This window comes from Adelges cooleyi, unplaced genomic scaffold (assembly GCF_023614345.1).
Source record: "Adelges cooleyi isolate 19-005CV unplaced genomic scaffold, UGA_ACOO_1.1 ACOO_flye_CR_arks_rails_tigmint_CR_PRNA_574, whole genome shotgun sequence".
NCBI classification, from domain to species: Eukaryota; Metazoa; Arthropoda; class Insecta; order Hemiptera; family Adelgidae; genus Adelges; species Adelges cooleyi.
In genome coordinates, this window is record NW_026096268.1 from 686,980 (window position 1) to 709,964 (window position 22,985).

Here is a 22,985-nt window from a genome sequence, read left to right on the forward strand (position 1 = left end):
TAACCCAACCTAATCTAATATAGCCTATACCCGTTGGCTTTATTTGACTACTGCGCCGACCACATGATTATATTAATATTGTCCTTGGACGCGCTTAACGCTTAACGTCTTTGTTATGTTATATTGAAAGATTAACTTACTTGTGCTTGTTTTTACCTAAGTCGTGACAAGGTTCTTTCTATGATACTAATATAATATATTGGTACCCCACTAGAGTAAGTTTTGCTGATGGGAAAAAAACCGTTCCAAAAAAAGAGATTCCAGGACTAAGCTCTTTTTGAGTTTACATTTCTGTTAGGACAAAATATAAGCCATACCGCAACAGTTATGTACAAAATAATAATCACTTGTGTTTTTTCAAAGAAAAAAATGTATATATATCAATGGCTTGCAAATAAAAGTATATTATTCAGTCGACATTTTTTAAAATTTATAACTCCAAATACAATATTATATTATATCTTGTAAGCCATAAGATATTTGAAAAAGTCAAGTTGGTCCCATCTCGGCTGAACGTTGAAGCGCTAAAAGTTATCTGCGCATTCTTCGTTTCAAACAAACGTAGGTAATAGATAAAAAATATAAATAAAATACAACATTTGTCTTTAATTTGAAACAGTTATAAAATCAAACATCATGCCACTCTGATATATTTCAATAATTGTCAATTCCCACTGTGTTAACTAGTTTTAGCAGTCTTAAAACGTTAATTAGTAAGTAGTACCAAACACAGTAATCAATCGGACGGACGATAAAATGTAATTTATGTGTTTTCTCTCAAGATGTAATTGCGTCTTGTTAACGAATTCCGCAAGGTAATCGCCAGCTGCTAAGTCTTGATTTTCTATCGTTCCACTGAGTGTACATACTAACCGAGATAACAATTATATTATTATTGTTGTAATGTGATAGCCGATAATATCGTTGTATTGTAGTTTATATATTGTAGTAAAGCTGCTAATGTTGTGAAATCCTGATAAAAAAAAATAGGAATTTATGGCCCACAAAAAGAACATGACCAGAACATTGTTCCGGAAAATAAATTTATTAAAAATTAAATTTGATAATAAATAGCATACGTTATGATTGAAAATCGTACAAGCTAAAAATATTATTTTCAGTTTTCCAGATGGTAATCACTATCCGTAAAATGTAAAATATTGTAAATATTGTAACCTATGCTTAATATAGGGTACAATATTATGTCACTTTTAACTCAGACGTGCCGCTATAACTAAAGTATATACATCTGTTTACCTTTGTACACAATTTGCTTATTAAACTTTGCATTGTGGCTAAGAAAAAAAGATTTTTAAGGAAAATAAGTACGAGTACACAATAATGAATAAATAAATAAAACAGTTTTTGGATTTTATAAATACAATTAATTTAATAATTCAAACATAAACGTATAACTCACCTTATGTCGTCGTTGATAAAAAAAAAAGTATTTTGTAAAACATTTAGATGATAACAAAAATAGCAGTTTTTCTGTTATAATTTTGACGAAAACTATTTTATCAACGTTACAATTTAATTGGTAACTTACAAAAAAACAAACTTTGCCGGTTAAAAAATGAATTATAATTAAAAACAACTCGGACAATCTTAATAACAATATTTACAATTTAGCTGTATTTCTTATGGTTAGACCGTAATACATATTATGTTTAATGTAAAAGCATTTCGATTCGTTAATTTAATTAGGATTTTAACAATAAAATTACACATAACATAACATTTAAATTAAGTATTTGAATACTTTTTTACGTCAATCGAACGAAAGCTTTATAAGTTGTTTTTCGGGTTTTTTTTCTAGTAAAAACTGTTCGATGCGTCCAGATTTGTCTTCAATAAACTTCATGAACGAATGAAACAGTTTATATTTAACGGGATTGCTGGATCTATGGTAGTTAATTTCCTTGTTCAACTCATTTGCAATCGCGATGAGCTCTTTCAGTTTATCATCTGGTATACCAGTTTTTCCATGATCTAGTTTAATACTTCCATGGTTTGTACTATTAAGTAAACTTATTGCCTCGGAACTACGTATGCCTATACCACCGTCGGGCACACGATCGTTTATAGGAGATATGCCCAACGCTATTGAAATCAAATTATGCTGATGCGCAATTTCTTCCATCACAGCATCTTTGTTTCTTATATAACTAGTCGGATCAGAACTAAAAAAGTCGTTTAATTGATAAAAGAAATCGTCGTGGCTTAAATTTAACAAGCTAATGAATTTTGCTATGATCGGATTTATTTGGCGAACATAATTATTACCGTTAATGGGATTTTCTTCGGTACGCGTTTTTCCTATTGAATCTATACGAGTCATACTCAGCCAAGTGATTCGAAGCATACACATTTTGTGCACGTCCAACATCATTAGGTTATATTTTCCGAAAGCCACTTCGGACGCTAAACCGTTGTCGTCAATGCGTTTTATTTGCGAATTTGTAGTTGTAGCCCATTTATACCAATCGTCCCGTCCAAGGATTACTCGACCACATCTTTCTAATTCTGGAGAATCTTCTTTGAAAATGTAATACATCACGTCCTCCAAGTCGGTAAAAGTAATATCATGGTTGTCCAAGTAACGGAGACCGTTTACAAAGTTATGGTTGGACAACTGGTTGAGTATACCTTTGTTGACACTTGCCGCGAATAATGCGAGCTCGTGTGAATAATTATCCTTTAATTGATCTTCTACGGATTTATAATGCAAACAAGTATTGGATTTCATGTTGAAAAAATTACCAACTGTACAATTTGCTTCTAAATACGTTTCTAGTTGCCAAACGAAGAAATCTCGGGCCTGCAACATTTTCTTGTTATTTTCACGCATAAAGTGTCGATCTTCCCAATGGCGGAGGTAGTACTCTATTTTGGTGGCGAACCGGACGACCGACCATATCTCATTCATTTGCACGCCTTTTGCATTAAACAAGGAGCGGAATATGTTTTCAGTTTCCGTTGAAAATGATATTGCACTGCGGTCGGAAATGTTTTTCATGCGATCAGAGTATTCGTCCAGAAAAACGTTTCTGATCAGCGAAAAATGACTATGCGCACCGAAAAGATAACCGCATTTGAGTGCGTTGAATTTAGAAACAATCGCTTGTCTTAGTTGTCCTCTGCTAGCCGAACGATCAGGCGAAAACTCAAAGTCCTGTTTCCCATATCCGTTGACCATCGATTTTGTCTGATACCATTGTACTACTAGATCTACATTTTTCAATTTGTCTTGGCAAGTCGAACACTTCATCTGGATGATAAAAACTAGATAATACGCTAAACGGTACTTTATGGAATTCATTTTAAACAATATGCCACGAACTTACAAACGAACGAACACTAAGAGTGTACGAATTCACAAGTGTACTACTGTCAATTTTATCAAACGGAATCGGATGATTTATTTACATATATGTATATACATCTTATGCTGAACAAAGAAAACGTTTACTTCCTACGTGAAAAATAAAAGACTTTCATGAGTATGGTATCGTAGCTTTGCATACGTCCATATTGTGTTTATATATTTACACAATTTGCTCAATTCGTTGCGATTCAAAAAACAGTTTAGAACAGAATATATGCTGAAGTCTTTTTATGCTAATTATCGTGATAACGATTTAAACGTCGAGGAACGATTGAAAATCAATGTACCTATACAATCGGGTATATAGTACAACGAGATAGACCAAACCTGACCAAACAAATGCTGCTGACCACCTTGGAAAATATTATGGTCTTTGTGTTGGCCGGGCAAAGTCAAAAACAGTATACAGGGTGATTTTTTTATCATAGATCACTCAAATATATCTCACTGGGTTCGATTAATAATTGAATTTGAATTTCCACAGTGTTTTCATATAATATTTTGATATCTTAATTTTTCACAAATTTTCATGTTCCTACCCCCTTCCCAAACTAATAATATTTTGAAACTTGAACGGTAACGCATAACGTTTTATTAACTTTTTAAATTGAGTATAATGTACTAGTGTACTACTAACATAGTGAGATATTGATTGGCCCACGATAAAAAAATCACCCTGTTTTATTGTCTTTATACATGTATACACGTATGTAGGTATTGTTTTAACTGAAAATAAAAATGACCAAAGAAAACGCTGCGCTGTGCGGATTACGTGACAACAGAGACACACAGTTGTTAATTTTGCAACACATAATATATTATTTTCATTATCGTGAGTTGTGTTTTTTTGCGCGCGCATATTTTCATGGGCAGTTTGCCGGTGGCGGTCATTGCATACTACCAGGTATATAAATCCGTCCTTGAACCATTTCCGTGTACTTCTTGAGCACACACAACCGCATTGCGAATTTTGTTTTTATTTTTAAAACGACGCGTCTCGTAAAACGTTGAACTCTCTGTCTCTCTGTGCAAAATAATAATATAAAACCGTATTAGCGCAGTTTATGTGTGACCTGTAACAGTAATTGATGATCAGTTAGACCAACCGACTGGCATCGCGTTGCCGTGGTCAATAATCCGTCCGCGACACTAAGAAAACTCCACGGCAAAATTTGATCTTTCCCAATATACGTACACATGTTTTTGTTTGATGTATTTCAGTTCTTGTTTTAAAGCTTTTTAACAAAAACATGAACGTCTACGATACTATGCGCTTAACTGATCACTATGTATAACACATTCTTCGCGTACCTATTCTTCTGTATAATATACACTGTACACTTCCTATTGTACTCTCGTATTCTTCTGCCATCCATCGTGCATTCGGTGCTCCTCAAAAATAATAATATAATACATATTATGATTATTGATTAGCATAACATAGACGTCTCCATTAGGTCATGCGCCGAATTCTAAAAATACTACGTTGAAGTCAACGCCTCATTTGTTATTAATCTCACACGTGGACCTTCGCACTTGGCTGTTAAGTGTTAACTGGTATTTATTTCATTTATTTATTGTGGTAAATAATATTAATTTTTTTTTTTTACTACATCGCCACACACGTAAGACGTTTGACACTTGGCTCTTACCTATTGGCTATTACTAAACAGATTCCAATAAACCTCCAAGATGCCTCTGACCATAATATTTCAGGTTTTGTTTTATATCGATATCAAAATGTCGTTATATTTTTGAAATATTGCATCATTCGATTTTTAATAAACAGTTTTTTTTTTTTAAAGTCCGGTTTATTTTAATCATTTAAAACAAGACCTGACAACAACTCGAGTTATGAGCCATAAATGGGCTTTTATTTGGTTAATTAACATTTTTCAATAGATTTTACGACGAATGAAATATCTAACAAATAACTTTAAAATCGAGTTTGAGTACATTTTTTATAGGTACAACGATAACCTGTCTAATAGATTCAAAACGTGATTTTTAACAAATCCAATTAGTTATAATGCGTTTAATATACAAATAATCGTGCAATATATATATAACACACACATAAAACGTGATTGAGTAGTATTATAATATTATATTAGCTAGATAATAATTTTCATACAACAATTGTATGTTACATTTTAAAATTAAAAATTAATGGATTGGCCGGTAATCAAATATTAACATCACAAATATTTCAATAGTATTTCCTAAATTTTTTTAATATTTTCTAAAACATGACATCCTTACTACTTTTAATTTGCTGTGTGGGGTTTCTAAATTTCTCCTTTGTTTTATTCTCCGCTTAATCTCATACAAGTTTTTTTTGGCCATTCTTATCCACTAACTTTTCCCTCGTGCTTCAAAAAATCCTAATATTTAATAAAAGCGATTCACTTTGCAGATACCTATATTTTGTCTTATTATTATTTTTTTTTTTTAGTGCCAATAAATATATATTTTCCACGACGGCCATCCGATTAAATCTTTAATTTTATATTTTAAACAACTATTGTTGCCGTACCGACAATTTTGATGACCTGGTTTTTTTTTCGCCGTCCTGTTTTGGCTTGGGGCACTCAATAGTAAACATATCCTTTTATAGGATTAAATATATAATATACCAGCGTCGGTAGTATGGCATTGCATCACATCACGTGTCACGAAAAATATGCACAATTTACTCGTTGCAATCAATGTAATAATATGTATAATGTAAATTAATATATACAATTGCCTCGACTAACGGGCGGGGGTCTAAATACACCGTGATGCGACCGGGGAGGGGGGGGGGAGAAATATCCTATAATTATTTCCTAAATCTTATACCATGTAAGGCCCACGTGCGAAATGCGCAGTTTTGACAAATTGCGTTTTAGGTCATTCCGCTTGCGATCACTGTTTAGATTGGCAAATGCAAGTGTAAATACGGTATTTACGTTTCTGTATAGAGTATAATATATTATACCTACGAATAGATTAAAATCTGTTCTCAAAATAATATTACATTTTACGCCGCGTCGAACCGTCGCGTCGCGTCGTGCAATTTTCGTCTTTCCCGAGTATTTTTTTACATTGTGTATTGTAATTTTTTTTTTTTTTACCTTTTGTTGTGTTTACAAATATTATAACAAAAGGTGTAAAAGACCATGTAGATAGTACACACACACAGACAAATTGACAATCTAATTAGTTTTCTATTGGCGATACCGGTATAATAGTATATAAATATGCGCCAAGGTCGACGACGTGATCATTGATTGCTACAGTGTTCTACCGGTAGGAGTCTCTCTTTCTCTCGGTCGAAGAGCACAATAAAAATAATAATTTTTAGGTACCCCCGTCGACCGACCACTGGCGTTTATGTCCCCGCACTTCACGCGGTACACGTGCAAACATTGTCGCCGTCACGCCGTCCGTGCACCGGCGTTGCTCAACCTTCGAAGTCCGTGTAAAACGTCTGTCCGCCTGTTGGATGGCTAAACTGTTATTGCGGCCGCATTTGGAAATCGGCGAATACAAAAAAAAAAAAGATTACATTAATAATTGTTGTGCAAACCGAACGAGTGCTGACGCCAAAAATCATTTGCAGACGATAACGATAATAATGCCATTTGTATTTGTCACCGGAGAGCGCGTTTCGTGGGACCGTATAAGGGTCCGTTTGTTTGGACTTGACGTTTGGGAATTGAAAAATGTAATACAGTTCAACGACACTAAGTGTTAAAACTACCTATACTTGAATATTAAGCTTAATTGGTGAGAACTGTGTGTTTTTTTTTTCATCTAATAAACGCTTAATGAATTAGTATTAAAATGTATGTACCGCGACGGAACCTGTTCCTAAGGTTAATCAATGCGTTCTTTTTTTTTTTTTTTTTAATATTTATATCTTTTATATATTTTATCATAAAAAAGAACATAAAAAATAGCCGAAGATCACTGATCAGATTATAATAATTTTGACAAAATATGATCATTATTCATTTAAGATTTTGTATTACTGGCAAATGTAATGCACTTTGATGTAAAACTAGGTAACCCCTCCATTATTCTCATGACGCTTGCAGTAATATATTATTAAACAAGGTACTCGAACAATCAGAATAGAATACATTAATAAATGTTTACTAAACGAGTAAACGGTTGTCATTATATTAATGTAAATTATAATAAAAAACATAAAACGGCAATATATTTTATACCTAACAAAACTGTTTTTCATGTAAATACTACAGAATCGTGATTTAGCATCATACTTAGTATTTATATTATAATATTTTATTAAAACTGTATTTAATATATGACACTCGCTTGATCCTAAGATAGTCGTATGTTGTATCGGTTCATAAGATACTAATAATAAACGATTATAATAATAATTTTATCATCCTACGACAGAAAAGTCTTATTTCTCTACAACATTGTTGTCTTAGTAGAAATCACAGAAAATGTTGATTTATTTTTTATTCCACGTGTTACGCAGACGTAGTAAAAAAAATATATATAATATTTTAATTAAATTATAATGTGCATTTTTAATGATTTTTTATAATAATCTTGTCTTTACCAACTGATCGACTAACACCGTACATTCTGAAGTACCCTTTAAGTTGTTACAATCAAGCCGAAGTTAAAATATAAGCTTGGTTTTTTTTTCCAAAGACCGTGCTTTAATATTTAAAGAACATTTGAGTTGAGTATCCGTTATGTTATTTAAGGCGTTCGGTATAGGCAATTTTGCGCACAATTTTAATGTAATCCTAAAACTTGACTAATGAATAATGTGTAAATTCGTTCATCAGACTATCAAGTATCACGTCGGTCATGATCCTATTTGTAACCTAAACTTATAGGTTATAACTACCTATATGCAAAAGGATAAATCAAATATTTACATAAGTTGTATTTTAAGAAAAATATTAGAGGTTTAAATACTGGTTGTATTAATAGGCCTATTATCTATCCCATAAAGTTAAGAATAATATTATTATAATTATAATTTATTTATAATACTAACGTCAAACGGCTATATATACAATATACAATGAATCAATACTATCAATATTACAGCGATCATTTTACAATAGCAAATAAAAAAAGAAATCACAAGAATATACACAGAGAAACGTAGTAGACTGAAGGCAGCTAAAACAAAACTCATTAGATTAATTCTCATTAATCATCCTAGTTATTGGGTTACTATTTTTTTTTCAAGAATATGACACAAATTGTTAGGACTTATTTTTTTCCTTCGTTTGTGATCTAACGAATTCAGAGTTTGGACAATATATCCGAATGCGATGATCTCGTTTGCAGTTTTAGAAACGCCAGTGAATACCCGGTGTACCACGATGCAGTGAAAATGTGTACCTATAATCTTGTAATACAATATACATTAACCGGTTTTCCAAACCTCCTCACGACAGCATACAAGTACGATCCGGTGTCTCGAGCTTACACAACGCACAACCATGACAAGTGTTGACAACACTATTATGCTGACAATAAAAATACGAATAAAAGAATTTTAGAGATATAAAGATATCGTACAAAAAATATTGGCCCAGTATAGTACTTTTTACTGCACTAAATTACTGCGGTGGTCGCCGCCCACGTTTGCAAAAACCGCTACGGCAAAAAGTAAGACAAAGTGTGCGTTTCCCCGCGAGTAAATTCATTTGTGTGGACATTATTGGGGTTTTTTTATTTTTTTTTTTTACCGTTTATAATTATTATTACACAAACGACGGATGCTTAGTATCTGAACCGGTGCGCGACCCAGCCTACACGGTATTTCCGCGCGGAAGACCACGGCACTGCCGGGGAAGGTAAATAATATTACCGTACATATTTTGGCTGGCGTTGCTGCGTTGCATTAGAAATCGAAGTCACCGGATTGTCTATTGAGCTGTGGTCGGAATCACATTATCGAGAACAATCGAATTCGACTAATCGGCACGACGAGCTGACGTAACGCGTTAATTTCGTCTGGTGACTTCTTCATTGTGTATAATAAGAACCAACAATGATGCTCCGATCGGCGATTTCGTAACAGCCGTCATGATATTATTATTACAATAATTATTGTCCTGTAACAAAGCGATGACACGCCACAGCCGAAAATTACATATTTTACCAACTGTTGGCGAAATTAGTTCCAAAGCGTTGACAAACCGAAAAATACCATAAACCCTTTTGCCTGTAAGGGATAGAAATGTTTACTTTATATCAATTTTTCGAGCAAAGTTTTAGGGATTTATGTCTGAAAATTTAACCGGAGGTGGATCTAGAATGGAACTATAACATATTATACATATTTCTCAAAAACATTCTGTCAAACTTTTTTTTTATTATGAAAAACCTCAAACGAGGGGAAAACTACACCGTTGTAATTTTCCAGGTTACTATGTCGCGCGAGTGATTCAACAGTCAACACGTAATGAAAATAATTACATTATATTGTTAATAATATAGCAATACATTTTTACAGACAGACGGTCAACTCTAATCTCGTATCCACACTAATACTAAAAATTAATTTTTAAGCACATCATTTTCATTACTCAGTTATTACTATTATTACTACTACTTACTTACTTCCTGCTTACGTATAAAACTTCCTTACTGTGCTTGTTTGGACTGCACTGGTTTATACCTGCTATCCACAGGTTCGCAACGAAGCGTATATTTAAAAGTGATTTTATTGTTTTTAATTTCTAATAATTCTTGTAGACTTGTGGCTACCCGATCCCACCGTACTGGTTTTTAAAAATAATATTATTATTTTAGAAACAAACAATTGTGACAGCTTGTCTGTAAAGTTATTCTGAACACAGCAATCAACGCGATTTCAACGAGTCTATCGTTTTATCTTAATACGAATTAGCAATCAAAAATAAAAATAAATCTCAATAGAGTGCGATAGTAAAATTGTTTGCCTCTTGTGTGATTAACATGGGTGTGCAACCAATTAAAAGCTAATTAAAGATGATGGCGTTATCTACGGTTTACTGAAAAGACTTTTTTTATGTGTTAAAAGTTATATTAAAATAAAGACGTATTATAATTATTATACTTGTAATACGCAATTGTACTAATAATTAAAACAATTTTTTGTACTTTTTATAGTGTATGAACAATTAGTTTTCCAATAAATTATTTTGTATAAAACAATACTAACAGTTGATAACATACACATTGTAGTATAATGTGTCTAATAATACTAAAATAATTTCTAAATTAACAATTAGGTATTTTAGTAAACAAGTACGTTTATAAAACTGTACTTCCCAATGTTTTTATCAGACTAGACTTCAAAAACAATTATTATTTCAATAAGTATAACAAAAGTTCTAGGCCAGATGTCGCGAACAACGTGTGATTAAATTACTTATTTTTTTGTCTTTAAATTCTGCTGTCTACCTGTATTTTTTCACCCGCTAAATCCAATTGAATTTCGGCCAAGCTCCTGTTTTTCGTTTCGGGCATGATAAGTAAAGCGAAAATTGCGCCTAACACGCAGAAGCCACTAAATGTGAAAAACGTGCCGTGATTGCCCACCCATTTGGGCAAGTCTTTTGATATGTACGTAACGAGGAACACGAGTATCCAATTAACTGCGGTAACAATGCTGGTGCCGTAAGGTTTCAACTAAAAATTAACAGGGTCGGGAATAGTTTAGAGAACTACAGAAAACAATGTCAGGCGAAATGTGCTTGTACTTACTTCGTTGGAGAATATCTCTCCTATCACCACCCAGGGTATAGCGCCGTAGCCTGTGGAAAATCCCATTATGTAGATTGCGATGGACAAAAGCGGAAGCCAAGTTATCGACTTGGCCATCTCAGGATTGTCCTTGTAGATCATGTAATAAACACCCAGACACATGTAACTGGCAGCCATAATGCAAGCCGAAATCGCCAGCAATACCTTGCGGCCGGCTTTGTCTATCAGCACCATTGTCACTAGTGTCATGAAAAACTGGAACAGAATTTATTCACCATAATATTTATTATTGACAAAGATGACTATCGTTGTATGATAATCGCAGTTCTCTGCCCCAATTTATTTCCAACATGTTCGTTCATGAACCATATACACCACTTAATCTCATACGCTTATTGTCTTCTCCCGTCAAGACATTACGTTGGCGACAAGAAAGCATCATGACTAAAACGAATACAAACCATGACAAATCCAACGGTGATAGACGCCGTGTTAGGATCCAACTCGCTGCCGGTCGATGAAAATATGTCGTTCATGTAAAATATCACTACGTTAATGCCGCTGGTCTGCTGGAACAACATGCAACCAATACTAATTTGCAAAGACCTGCGATTGACGACGTCTGACATGAGTTGGCTGAAAGTGTATTGACGGCAGTTTTCGTCTTGGATAGCTTTCTAGAGATGTAACAAGTTATATAAAAAAAACACTATTTTTTTTTTTATTTCTACACTAGCGTAACGCGGATTACATTGATTTCGTCCAACTCTTGTGCCGTGTCCGCGTTGGACCTTCGGAGTTTCTTCAACGACCTCACAGCTTTTTCTTCCATGTGATTGTTCAGATAATAATACGGCGACTCGGGTATTAAAAGAACGCCAACCAAATGGATCAACGACCACATTGCACACAGTATACAAAGCGTTAAGTAATTGAAGTACGCTCCGGCGATGTACGCGTACAGCACCCCGACGACCACCAAGACTTCGAATATGGCGCCTAATCTTCCTGTAACCACAAAACGACTTTGGCGGTGACTCGGTACACTTAGGTCGAGGTAATGAGATCGAGCAAGCATCGGTTTACCTCTTATAGTGGGTTCGGAAATTTCTCCGACATACATAGGAATGACGGCGCACAAGGCGCCCACGCCGATCCCTTGCAGCGTCCTGCCTAAGTTCAGCATCCACACGCCTCTGGGAACGATTAGACATACCCAACCGCCGAACAAGACGATTTCGAAAACCACCATGCTCATGCAACGTCCCATTAGTTTAGCCATAGAGCCGGCGGGCAGAGCGCCGATTGCCGCGCCTATGCCGAAAATCGACCCGTAAGTCTGCGTGTCGGCTTTGGTCACCGGAAATGGAGAAGAGAAGTTTCCGGCTTCCAGCAAAACAACGGCGGGCGACGACCATCCAATGACCGCCCCCATAGCCATGGCTCCCAAAGTAGCTGTGAATTTATAATAATCAAAATTAAAGATAAAACTGTATAATATAATTAATAATAGTTGAATGACTAAGTCCTTGGATTTTTACGGTCACAGTCCGATAAAACACTTGCTGTCAGAAATGTAATTAAACAATAATCGTAATACACTAACTTAAACCATTTTTGACCCGGTCACATCTATGATAAGGATGGATTTTGGTGCAGAGGTGGACGCAGATACTTTTTTTTTACACTAATATAAGACACTTATACCGAAACTGTTATAGTATTAAAGAGTTCTCAAATATAAATTTGAATCATAATTATTTTGACTGCACGATTTTTTTTGTTCCGTTTGTTTTAGAACTTGATCATGAACTCGTATAATATAATTATTTCTGCAGAAACAGCTAGCGGCATCTATACAGATTATTTTGAACTATATGTAAAAACAATATCAACAAATCATGAGTAGACAATATTATAAACAATAAATATAATCGGTCCATATATGGAACATTGTACAGTAAAGCGTTAACAAAATGTATTTTCCTCGACATTTACACTTTTTATAAGTAAATAGTAATGGGTAATATATTATAATATATTAGTTATACAGGTATGACATACCTACGTTAGATATGGGGTAACTAAACTAATTTATATTATAATAATGTACCAAATTGTTTAACACGTTGATGGACACTTCGTTTTATTATTTTTCTACAAAACGGTCCATAAAATGTCACTTTTTCATTACTGCTAAAGAAGTAATTTTTTTACCTAACCTAACGTTTCATACTTATTGTCAATTGTTGATCATTAGTTTGTATCAAAGGCGTGTCATCGATACATGCCCATCTCTGATTTGACTCATTTTAGTCTACTCAAAAATTCTGTAACCTAACTATTACTGTGGATACATTTTTTATGATCATTTTGAAATAGTAAAATTTGTTTTTAAATTGTTTTTTATTTTTTCACGATAAAAAAAACAAAACGTTATGTTGAAATTTCCTCACTAAATCTGAACATAATCCATAATTTTTAGAGAAAATTTAATAAAAAAAAATTTTAAAGTTAACTAATAAATAGTTTTTTACTTATATTTGTGAAACTAAAAAAATCATGTATAGGTAGACGAGGTTTGAACCTGCGATAGTTACCATGAGAAACCTGTTTTATTTCCAATAAGACAACGTTGCTATCGTACGTCGACGCAAGTATGGTCGTTTATTAAGTTCATATGACATGCGTTAGACTAATTTTTTTTTTTATTCTCAACTCGCATTAGGCTTTTTATAAAAGTTTACATTTTCTTAATGGAATTTATATTATTATATAAACAAACAAGCATGTACCTAATAAGTAATATATACACCTATGACGTAAGCATCTTAAATCTTAAGAAAGTCGGAAAAATTCGAGTCAGATTTAAAACATTAATTCAAGTAATAAATTAGAAGTACAATTAAAACAATTGAATTTTATACAAACCTACCGTCGCAGCGTACACTTGAGGTAAGTATTTCGCATTGATCTTCATCTTGTTGTATATTATTTGTCTGTAACAATCATATTGTGTATGTTATATCATATTGTGTCTGCGTATCGGACGTGATTTAATATTGCAATTGGTATATGTTTTGTTTGAATAGTTAATTTAAAAAAAATATTGATTTTATTCTGCACTAATCCAAGTCATCACGAGTTAATTTTCACTAAATAATTTGTCTACAAAAATAATCACTACTTAGATAAACAGGTGACCACGGTTAAGCCGGCAGCTGATGTTATGGCTTTTGGCGTGTTTATCTCTAAATTGATATGAAATATACTCTACCTGTGTACAATTAAAATTTCAACGTGGATGAAATTATGTCAATCCTCTTGAGTATTCATCAGCAAGCAACAAACTGCGAATAATCAACACAATACGTGGCAAAGGTGCACAAGAGAACAATGTTTGGCTCACAGCATGCTTTACCGACACATTATTAGCACTCCATATTTTAGACTGTTATCAACCTGTAGTATTTTTTTTATATTGTTATCTACCCGTAAACCGTTTCAAACGTAACATTTTCAAAGCTTATCTTTGTTTTTTCTCTCATATTGGTTTTTCACGTGACGACTACTTGTGTGTATTTTAATTTGAGTACATTCAACATTGTAATGACGATATTTAAAATGTTTAAAAGTTTATTTCTCACCCTTTATATTTACAAAAAAAAAAAATTGCCAATCAATTTTGCACATGTAGTCGGTTTTTTTGGATCTCGGAGTCGAAAAATTAAGCCAAAGATAGATTCAAAGGTAATTTGTCAAAAATTTGTAGCCAGACTTCACAAAAAACATATATATATACAAGATCTGAACACTGTGTGTTCTTACATATTATAAGCACAATCATCTTCCAAAGATATTCACAAAATAGTTGCTTGTTTTTATTGCAAGGATGGTTAGATTGTTTTTCTGTCGTGTAGTGTAAGTTAAAATCTAATAAAATATGTAATTATTAAGTATAATAGACGGCGTTTCGATAGAACAATTGTTGAACAATAAGGACATTGAAGTCTTTGACAAAAATTCTCTGGTTAAAAAATGTTAAGGTTTTTTGTAATTATTTTTTATGATATTTTTTCGCGTTATTAGTAAATATTAGGCCACCTCAAGCTGTAATACCGTATTGACGAATTGACCGAGTCAGGGCAAAATAAACCATTCGTAACATTTATTTATCGAGTACTTTCCTAAAATTTATTCAAAACGCACAAAAAATATTTAATCACAGATTACTTGCTGGCTATATATATATACATATTGTTATGATGGAATTGTGGCTGGAGGATGTCATACCTCGTCAATGATTTGCTTTGTTGTTTATTTTAAAGCATGAGTAATGAGTATGTAGGAAAAATTAGATTTTTTTACAATACTTTTTGTGAGTTGATAGTTATACATTTTCTATTGCAATCCCTTCTGAAATGAAATTTTAATTCGTACTACTAAGAAAATCGACTAGTAAAGTCCATACCAAGCACAGTATTATTTAAATCGCCAATACTATTTTTTATTTCTTGTTTTACTTGCATACATTTTAAGAAGAGAGTTGTGTAGTATGATTCGCGTTATGAGTTATCGTAGGTTTACAGAAAGCGATCCATTTCAAAATACCAAATAATGTCAAGAGGACGCCACACAACTCATTTTTTAAGGAGTAAGTATAGGCAATTTTTCAAAAAATCTTAATTTAGAGTTTCAACTATAATGTATACTTATTAATACAGTAATGAGAATACTTTGTTGATTGCCATTTTTTTGTCAGACCATCACAGTCATTTCTATAGAATAAATTACAATTTTTTCCCCATCAAAACCGTTTTATGCGGATTAATTTTTCTCAGGCTTCGTATATAGTTAAGGAAAGAATATCATGCATATTATATATGATAAAATTATATGTGCTCCAGCATCCGTATTTTTTCGATGTATCTAATACAACCGACGCTGTATCATTTTTAAAAAAGTAATTTCTTAATTCATTAATTATTCATTAACTGGTTGAAATATTAAAAAAAAGTCCATGGGTAGAGCACAGACACAATGGTGTTGTCTATATTATATGAAAATTTAGTTTTTTTGGTCACAAACCTAATAAGTTTATCTAGAAAAAACTTGAGCAACTTATGGTTATAACTTATATGTATATAATCAAATAATATTTAAAACCCTTAACCATAAAAAATTATATACTCTCCGTGTGTATAATTGTTTTTGGTTATATTATTATGGCATATATTATTTTACAAATTAGTTTACTTAATCAGAAATGTACCGCATAATATTATAATATTATCAACTTGGATGTTCGGAATCGACACCGATAAAAAAAAAAAATATATATATATATATAGTAAAATATAACTCGTACAACGTTTGATATTTTTATCCTTCGATGTAGGCAACCGAGTTAAGAAATATTCACACTGTGGTCTATCTTCAACAATATTGACACTTATTATTATTTAATAATAGTGATTACAAAATAGATTATTTTCTTCTCTCGTGTATTAGTTTATAACGACAACAGCGTATCATATACAGTATTCTTATTTTTATAATGGATATTTCATAGCACGTTGGGACACCCGGGCCAGCCGACTATTCAAATTGGCAAACAACAATAATATAACGTTATTAGGCGGTTTTATAATTCGGTTTGCCATTATTTATCTAACATAATGAAATAAAGCCACTCGAACTGGTCAACGCCGTCGAGTGCTTGCAATAACGTTGGGAGACAATGACGCTGGTCTGTGATCGGCTGCTGGAGCTAACGAATGTCAAAACAGCTGGTGTACCCAACCACGATGTTATTAAATGGTGACGACATTGGACACAACGTTGATAATATGGTTTCCACAAAGACTATTCAAATAAATATACTTCCATTAATAATAATGTACGAACAACAAATCGTATAATCGTGATAAAATAATACCTTACGCCTTATAGGCAATATATGCTTTTGTCAAGAAACAATACAAATATCTGTACCAAGCGGAAAATCGTTAACGGAGCAACGTATTGGAGAACTTATTTAATAAAGCCAGTAACTTAAATGAGTTTTTACACAATTCATACAAAATTGACATAAAAAAATACTAAAAAGAACTAAAAAATCTGAATGTTACTAATGATATCAGAAAAAAAACAATATGTATATATAGAATTGATAGTAAATCATTAGTAAACATAAAGATTTAACGTTGCACCGCAGTTGAAGGGCTAAGAGCGACAACCAGATCAGTTTAGATTTTTTCAAAAAGTGTTTTATCGTAGAAAAATTATCTACATTTTGACGAAGTCTTATACTTGATTAATGAGTGTCGATAATATCAGACTGTTACAAACATACAACTAAACGCATTTTCTCTATTAATTGTAGTGAATGGGATAAATCATTTTCTATGACCGACGAAAGGTCTAACATACAAAAAGTTGACAGTTATCCGTACTTAAAAGTTTTTTTTTAAATACACATATAAACTCCTCATCGAGCGAAAACGGAAAGTAAAACGTTTTATATTACTTTTAAGTTTTAATACTTATACATTATTGCTTTTGACATATTAAATATTAATATACTGTATTAATGAGAGTAAATTTTCAATCGACGCATAGAACACTCCGGTTACCCTGAAATATAATAATTTTAATAGATATTGATTAAAAAAAAAAAATATATATATATACAAGGTGATTCTTTTAGTTGGGAGGGGTGTAAAAACAAAAAATAATATTGAAAAATTGAGATCACATTGTACAACAACAATATGAAAAAAAATATTTTAACTTTTTATTAAACCCTATGAGATATTTAGTGGTTCATGATAAAAGAATCATCCTGTATTATTAGTTGTTATAATATAAGAACTTCAGGTTTACTCACAAAAACGAATATGTCCTTTTATATTGTTACTTTAACAGTACAAAAAGTATACGTGCCTATTATAGTGCCTTACCCTGGTGTTAAATGTTCACCGAAAACGATCCGACTGTCTTCGGATTCGACCTCCTCCTCACAAGTTCTCATCAGTGCGTTTTTGTTGTTATCGTCAAGAATATATACATTATTACTGTCTTTGGTAAGTGATTTGATAGCGTTGCACCGTTTGGCGTAAATCTGATCATAATTTATCGACGCAATGTAATATATAAAAGCTGAATTGTGAGAGCAAAAATACACAAACGTGGCAGTATATCCATGCAATACATCTTCCACTGTTGTAATAATATACACGAAACACAGATATTACTATTATTGGATATGATTATATTGAGACGTAAGGTTACAGTGAACTGAATAAATAACAACGAGTCTAAGTGAAACTATCTGGTAAGATAAATCCGTGAAAAAAATATCCAATTATAAAAGTATATTTTTTTTAGAATTCGATCTTTCCCTTTAGATGAATGAGCTACAACAAGCTACCTGAAACATAACAATATTCTTTTATTTAAGCCAACAGAGTGTAACACATTTAACCAACGACTGCGGAGATGGTCAGGGATCAAAACTTGTATTTTTGTGATAAGCTAAGAACATATCTTCTAAGTTATATCATGGATTCAGTCTACAGGCAGCAGTGGAACGAACAACGTCATTACCACCATGCAGCTTAGTCTTCAAGATGAAAAACTTCGGGCAAGCGTTAACTTTTTAAAAACGCTCCGAGTGTAGGAGAGACGAATGTAATAGAATGTAATAGAAGCCGTCACTACACTTTAAGTGATTTTTATTGTTTTTAATGATATTTTTTTAGTGGGTATTGATGTCTATGGGTATAGATAACTTACCATTGGATATTTGTTCAATCGTTGTATTCAATTGTACCTTTAAGGCTTTAATAAGATTTGCCGATTTTTAGAAATATTAGGGAAAACCCCTAATTTTCAGTTCAGAGCAACATCATCACACGACCACGTAAAACAAAAGCAATTAATTACGTTCGGTTTGATTGTAAATGCAAACTGGTTGTACAAAAGCGTTGTTTATGTAAAAATCAACGGTTCCTATTGGTGTAATTTGTGCAAGGAAACCTGAATTAGTGTGATAAGCGTCCACGATTGTTGCACATTCCGGAGTCACATGATTTGTATGGTCTTGATAAAACATTCCGGCTGCATCCAAAACTTAATAAAGAAAACAAAATTAAAAAAAATTGCTTTAAAATAGTGCAGACATTTATAATATTATCATTTTTTTCAACTTATATATATTTCAAATGCAAATAGCTTTCAAAACATTACTAACAAAAAGTGCGTCCCTCCTTTGAGGCTCGACTTTTAATGTGAATTTCAAAAGAGTTTTGCGTGCTGAATTCACAACTGAGAACTGGCCACAGAATTATTAAATTATTTTTAGTTTTTTAGTAAGTGTATACAATTTGATGCATTATATACATCTTAAAATCAAAATTCTTATAAAAATACATATGGAAAACATATTGCATCGTGAAAATCTACTTATATAATATATTTTATAAACATTTACCGGTGACTCGATTTAAAAGCGTTCCTTTTTTTTCCTTGTAGAGAGATCCCACTCTACCGGCTATCTGACCACCTAAGCTGGCTCCTATCACGTGTGTCGAATTAATTTCAGGACGATTCTTGTGAATAGAAATGATCAAGTCTACTACTTTTTTCGCGACTTGTGGCACATCGCATCTGGCGGCTTTCATGTAAGTCGTTAAAAATAAAATTGCAGTTGGGTCAACGGGTCCCGTAACGTTTGAATAATCCACGACAATAATATTATTGTCTTCTGTTCTGTTTAGGTACGCTGTAAAGTGCAATAAAATATTTCTTAATCAATGAATACTTCATTATTTTATAGCGCGATTTTTATCATTATTACAAAAAAAGATAACACATTTCATTCTCGACTATAAAGAAATATTAAAAGCTTATTTAAAAATTTAAAATCCTTACACCTTCACCCACGTCTATCCGCCGATAGTATTGGAATTAATTAGCCATGTCCTTTCCCTTCACATTTTTCTACTTACACATTACACTTCTATGCAATTATAACAATATGATAATATTATATGAATTAAATAGTTAAAAACAAATTTTTTTTAACCAATTCATGTTTGAAAATTCGACCAATCAATAAACGACTAACGGAAATCTTTTTATATCGTATTGAAGTGTTTGTTTTTAATTCTGGGAGGAAGTATGAACATTTAAAACTGTCAAATACGACGGTCCCTATCATTGATAAACTTTAAGAGGGCACACCCGTTATTTTTTTCAAAAAACCCGCCTTTCGCGGATTAATTTTATAAAGGCTGTAATCAAAACAAAGAAACCAAATTTTCACATAATATAGACAACAACATTGACTGTGTTCTATCATCGCCCTTTTTAAATATTTCAGCCAGTTAAGGAATAATTAATTTATTAAGAAAGGACTTTTTTGACTTTTTTAAAAATGATATAGCGATGGTCGTATTAGGTATATCGAAAAAATACGGATGATGGAACACAGATAATTTTGTCATAAATAATATGTATGAATTTCTTTCTTTAACTATATATGAAGCCTGAGAAAAATTAATCCGCGTAAAACTCAACTCAACAGAATTTTTTTTTTAAATCGCTGTCAAGGATGCTGTGATAGTCAGAAAAATAATTTAACTACTACAAAAGAGTCCTAACTACTGAACTCTTAGTTACACATCACAGTTTAACCTTTAAGTTATGATTTTGTAAAAAATTGCCCATACTTTACTCCTTAATAATGGGCGGTATGGCGACATCTTAAGTGCGATTGAAATAATTTTAATTCAAACTAATCTCCAAAGTCACGATTATCATACACTAAGTGTTTTTTTTGTACTTGAATAGTATCTAATGCCGTATTTATATTATCATATTCATGTAAAACAAATATAGCATACTTTAAGCTAAACTTTTATAAGAGTAGTAATATTCCAAGGTATAAGATATCCTATAAATCCTATTTTTTTATAAAAAAATCATTTTATCTATACATACTCATAATGTGCCAAGAAAAACGATAAACAATCCTACACAACCGGACATAAAATAATATGGCCGTTATTATAATGGTATTTCACAGTTTCACTTTTTTTGTTTTACCTACAGATTTATAAAAATAAAAAATATACTTTCTTTGTGTGATGGCACACGTTTTTATTTTGTTTTGAGTTTAAAAAAACTTATTATTAAGGCCCCTGGATACCGACCATTCTTAAGGAGTTTTGTATAGGCAATATTTAAGAAAAAAGTGGTTTTATTAAATTTCGACCATGTTAATTAATTTACCGGTTAATTTATATGAGCTTTATGGTATTACTTTTAATTTAAATAATTTTGTCTATGAGTAAAAGCCATTTTAGTTAATATAATAGTACATTTTTTGTCCATCGCACAGGCTGAACCAGTAATCCGATAATTAATCTGAAAACAGATTTGAATTTGTCATGAAGTTTACTTGAGATAGGTCAGCGTCCTTTTTTGATATCTTATTCCTACTATACATAAAACACGTTTGAACATTTTATTAAATTTTAAATTTTAAAACTAAATTTGGAAAGGGTTAAGTATAAAAATTGAAAAAAGTGCTCTGACCGATCTCAAGTAAACTTCATGACAAATTCATATCTGTTTTTAGATTGCTTGTCGGATCAATGGTTCACTCTGTGCGATTATTAATGCATATTAATTAATCGTTGTTATGGAGTTTTTATAAGTTAAACTTTTATAATTGTAGTAATAATCCAGGTTACTTGATCAATAGTTTTCACCACGTTGTCTTACTTTGTCTTAATGCAACGCAGTCGACACCAGTATAATTCGTATTATATCCAATAATATAAACAACGAGGTCATTGCTTTCTGCGAATGCTGCATTTTTGATTGAACTGTCTTCATCGGTGATTATTGTCGAATAATTTCTAATCGAGCATTAAGCAAATTTTTAACAAAAAAATCATTAAACCAATAAATCGGAGATTATTTGTGTTTGCTAATTACAACAATAAACAAACATAAGACGTTAGGCAAGGCAGGCACGTGTAAATTTCCCTTAAATTAAAGGGGCCTACGTCTTCAATTACACGCTCTTGCTAACATATTTGTCAGCATCATCATTGATACGGTAATCGGGTACTTACTTGGTGTACAAAAAGAATGTCAAATGGCTTGTGTTTGTTTGTGTTGGGTTGCATGCTGGATATTGGGCCAACGAGCCAATACTTATTAACGGCAACAACGCAAAATATCTTAAAACGATTGTGGCCATCGTGCAATAAACTCACTAGACGATAGTCAGAATACACTGTGAGACACGACGAGATACAGTGCACACACATTCTACTTTAACTTCTCCCTTCCACGAGAGCGATAAGGATCGTCTGCTAATTACAAGTCGGTACTTACCGTTCAAGTGATCAATACCGTCGCTCTGATAAGAGGTAAAATATAGGTAATAAATATGGTAATAAATTGTGTCGACAATTTGATTTTAAAATATGAAAGGATTCGATCGTTAATGAAAATTAAGTTTTTCTAGTAACATAAGTTATTTTTCTCTGAGCAAAGTGGCGACAGTTTTTATATGAAAGGGACTTTCGTAGTAGCCACAGTGTGGCGTTTCGACGACTGGATGGATGTTTTGTTTGTTAAAGTTTAATACTTTCTCCATAGAGGCTAACAAGTCGATTTTTTATTTGGATATTATATAATTTATAGATTTATTAGGTAAACTGTAAAAATAATAGATAATATGAACACTTAAAACGCAATTTTCAAAACAAAAATAAAAAAACGGCTCTTTTAGCCGCCAATTATTAAAGACACGTTAAGGGGATTGAACACGGTCAGT

At 32.4% G+C, this 22,985-nt stretch overlaps 3 protein-coding genes across 3 annotated transcripts; all 3 read right to left on the minus strand.

Moving 5' to 3' along the window:
- Positions 1-1,771: 1,771 nt before the first annotated feature.
- Positions 1,772-10,206, minus strand: LOC126843005 (uncharacterized). Its single transcript, XM_050580294.1, has 2 exons — positions 10,001-10,206; positions 1,772-3,271 (listed from the first exon to the last, which is right to left on the minus strand). The coding sequence occupies exon 2, from the start codon at positions 3,269-3,271 to the stop codon at positions 1,772-1,774; it is 1,500 nt and encodes a 499-aa protein (XP_050436251.1). The 5' UTR covers positions 10,001-10,206.
- A 382-nt stretch (positions 10,207-10,588) lies between these two features.
- On the minus strand, positions 10,589-14,420 carry LOC126842683 (facilitated trehalose transporter Tret1-2 homolog). Its single transcript, XM_050579770.1, has 7 exons — positions 14,406-14,420; positions 14,064-14,127; positions 12,215-12,583; positions 11,880-12,136; positions 11,590-11,805; positions 11,129-11,383; positions 10,589-11,053 (listed from the first exon to the last, which is right to left on the minus strand). The coding sequence occupies exons 3-7, from the start codon at positions 12,567-12,569 to the stop codon at positions 10,808-10,810; spliced, it is 1,329 nt and encodes a 442-aa protein (XP_050435727.1). The 5' UTR covers positions 12,570-12,583; positions 14,064-14,127; positions 14,406-14,420; the 3' UTR covers positions 10,589-10,807.
- A 3,207-nt stretch (positions 14,421-17,627) lies between these two features.
- Positions 17,628-22,462, minus strand: LOC126842687 (phospholipase A1-like). The gene is made up of 6 exons (XM_050579774.1): positions 22,276-22,462; positions 21,920-22,056; positions 19,623-19,913; positions 19,076-19,261; positions 18,091-18,349; positions 17,628-17,764 (listed from the first exon to the last, which is right to left on the minus strand). The coding sequence occupies exons 1-6, from the start codon at positions 22,401-22,403 to the stop codon at positions 17,698-17,700; spliced, it is 1,068 nt and encodes a 355-aa protein (XP_050435731.1). The 5' UTR covers positions 22,404-22,462; the 3' UTR covers positions 17,628-17,697.
- Between the last annotated feature and the right edge of the window lie 523 nt (positions 22,463-22,985).

Excerpts from the sequence above, each read along its gene's own strand:
- LOC126843005 (XM_050580294.1), bottom strand. The coding sequence starts at position 3,271 with ATGAAGTGTTCGACTTGCCAAGACAAATTGAAAAATGTAGATCTAGTA.
- LOC126842683 (XM_050579770.1), bottom strand. The coding sequence starts at position 12,569 with ATGGCTATGGGGGCGGTCATTGGATGGTCGTCGCCCGCCGTTGTTTTG. Across the intron at positions 12,137-12,214 it reads TTCCGAACCCACTATAAGAG|GAAGATTAGGCGCCATATTC; the intron begins GTAAACCGATGC and ends TTGTGGTTACAG. Across the intron at positions 11,384-11,589 it reads TCACCGTTGGATTTGTCATG|TTTTTCATGACACTAGTGAC; the intron begins GTTTGTATTCGT and ends ATTCTGTTCCAG.
- LOC126842687 (XM_050579774.1), bottom strand. The coding sequence starts at position 22,403 with ATGGCCACAATCGTTTTAAGATATTTTGCGTTGTTGCCGTTAATAAGT. Across the intron at positions 22,057-22,275 it reads ACATTCTTTTTGTACACCAA|AAATTATTCGACAATAATCA; the intron begins GTAAGTACCCGA and ends ATGCTCGATTAG. Across the intron at positions 19,262-19,622 it reads GCTTTTAAATCGAGTCACCG|TTTTGGATGCAGCCGGAATG; the intron begins GTAAATGTTTAT and ends TTCTTTATTAAG.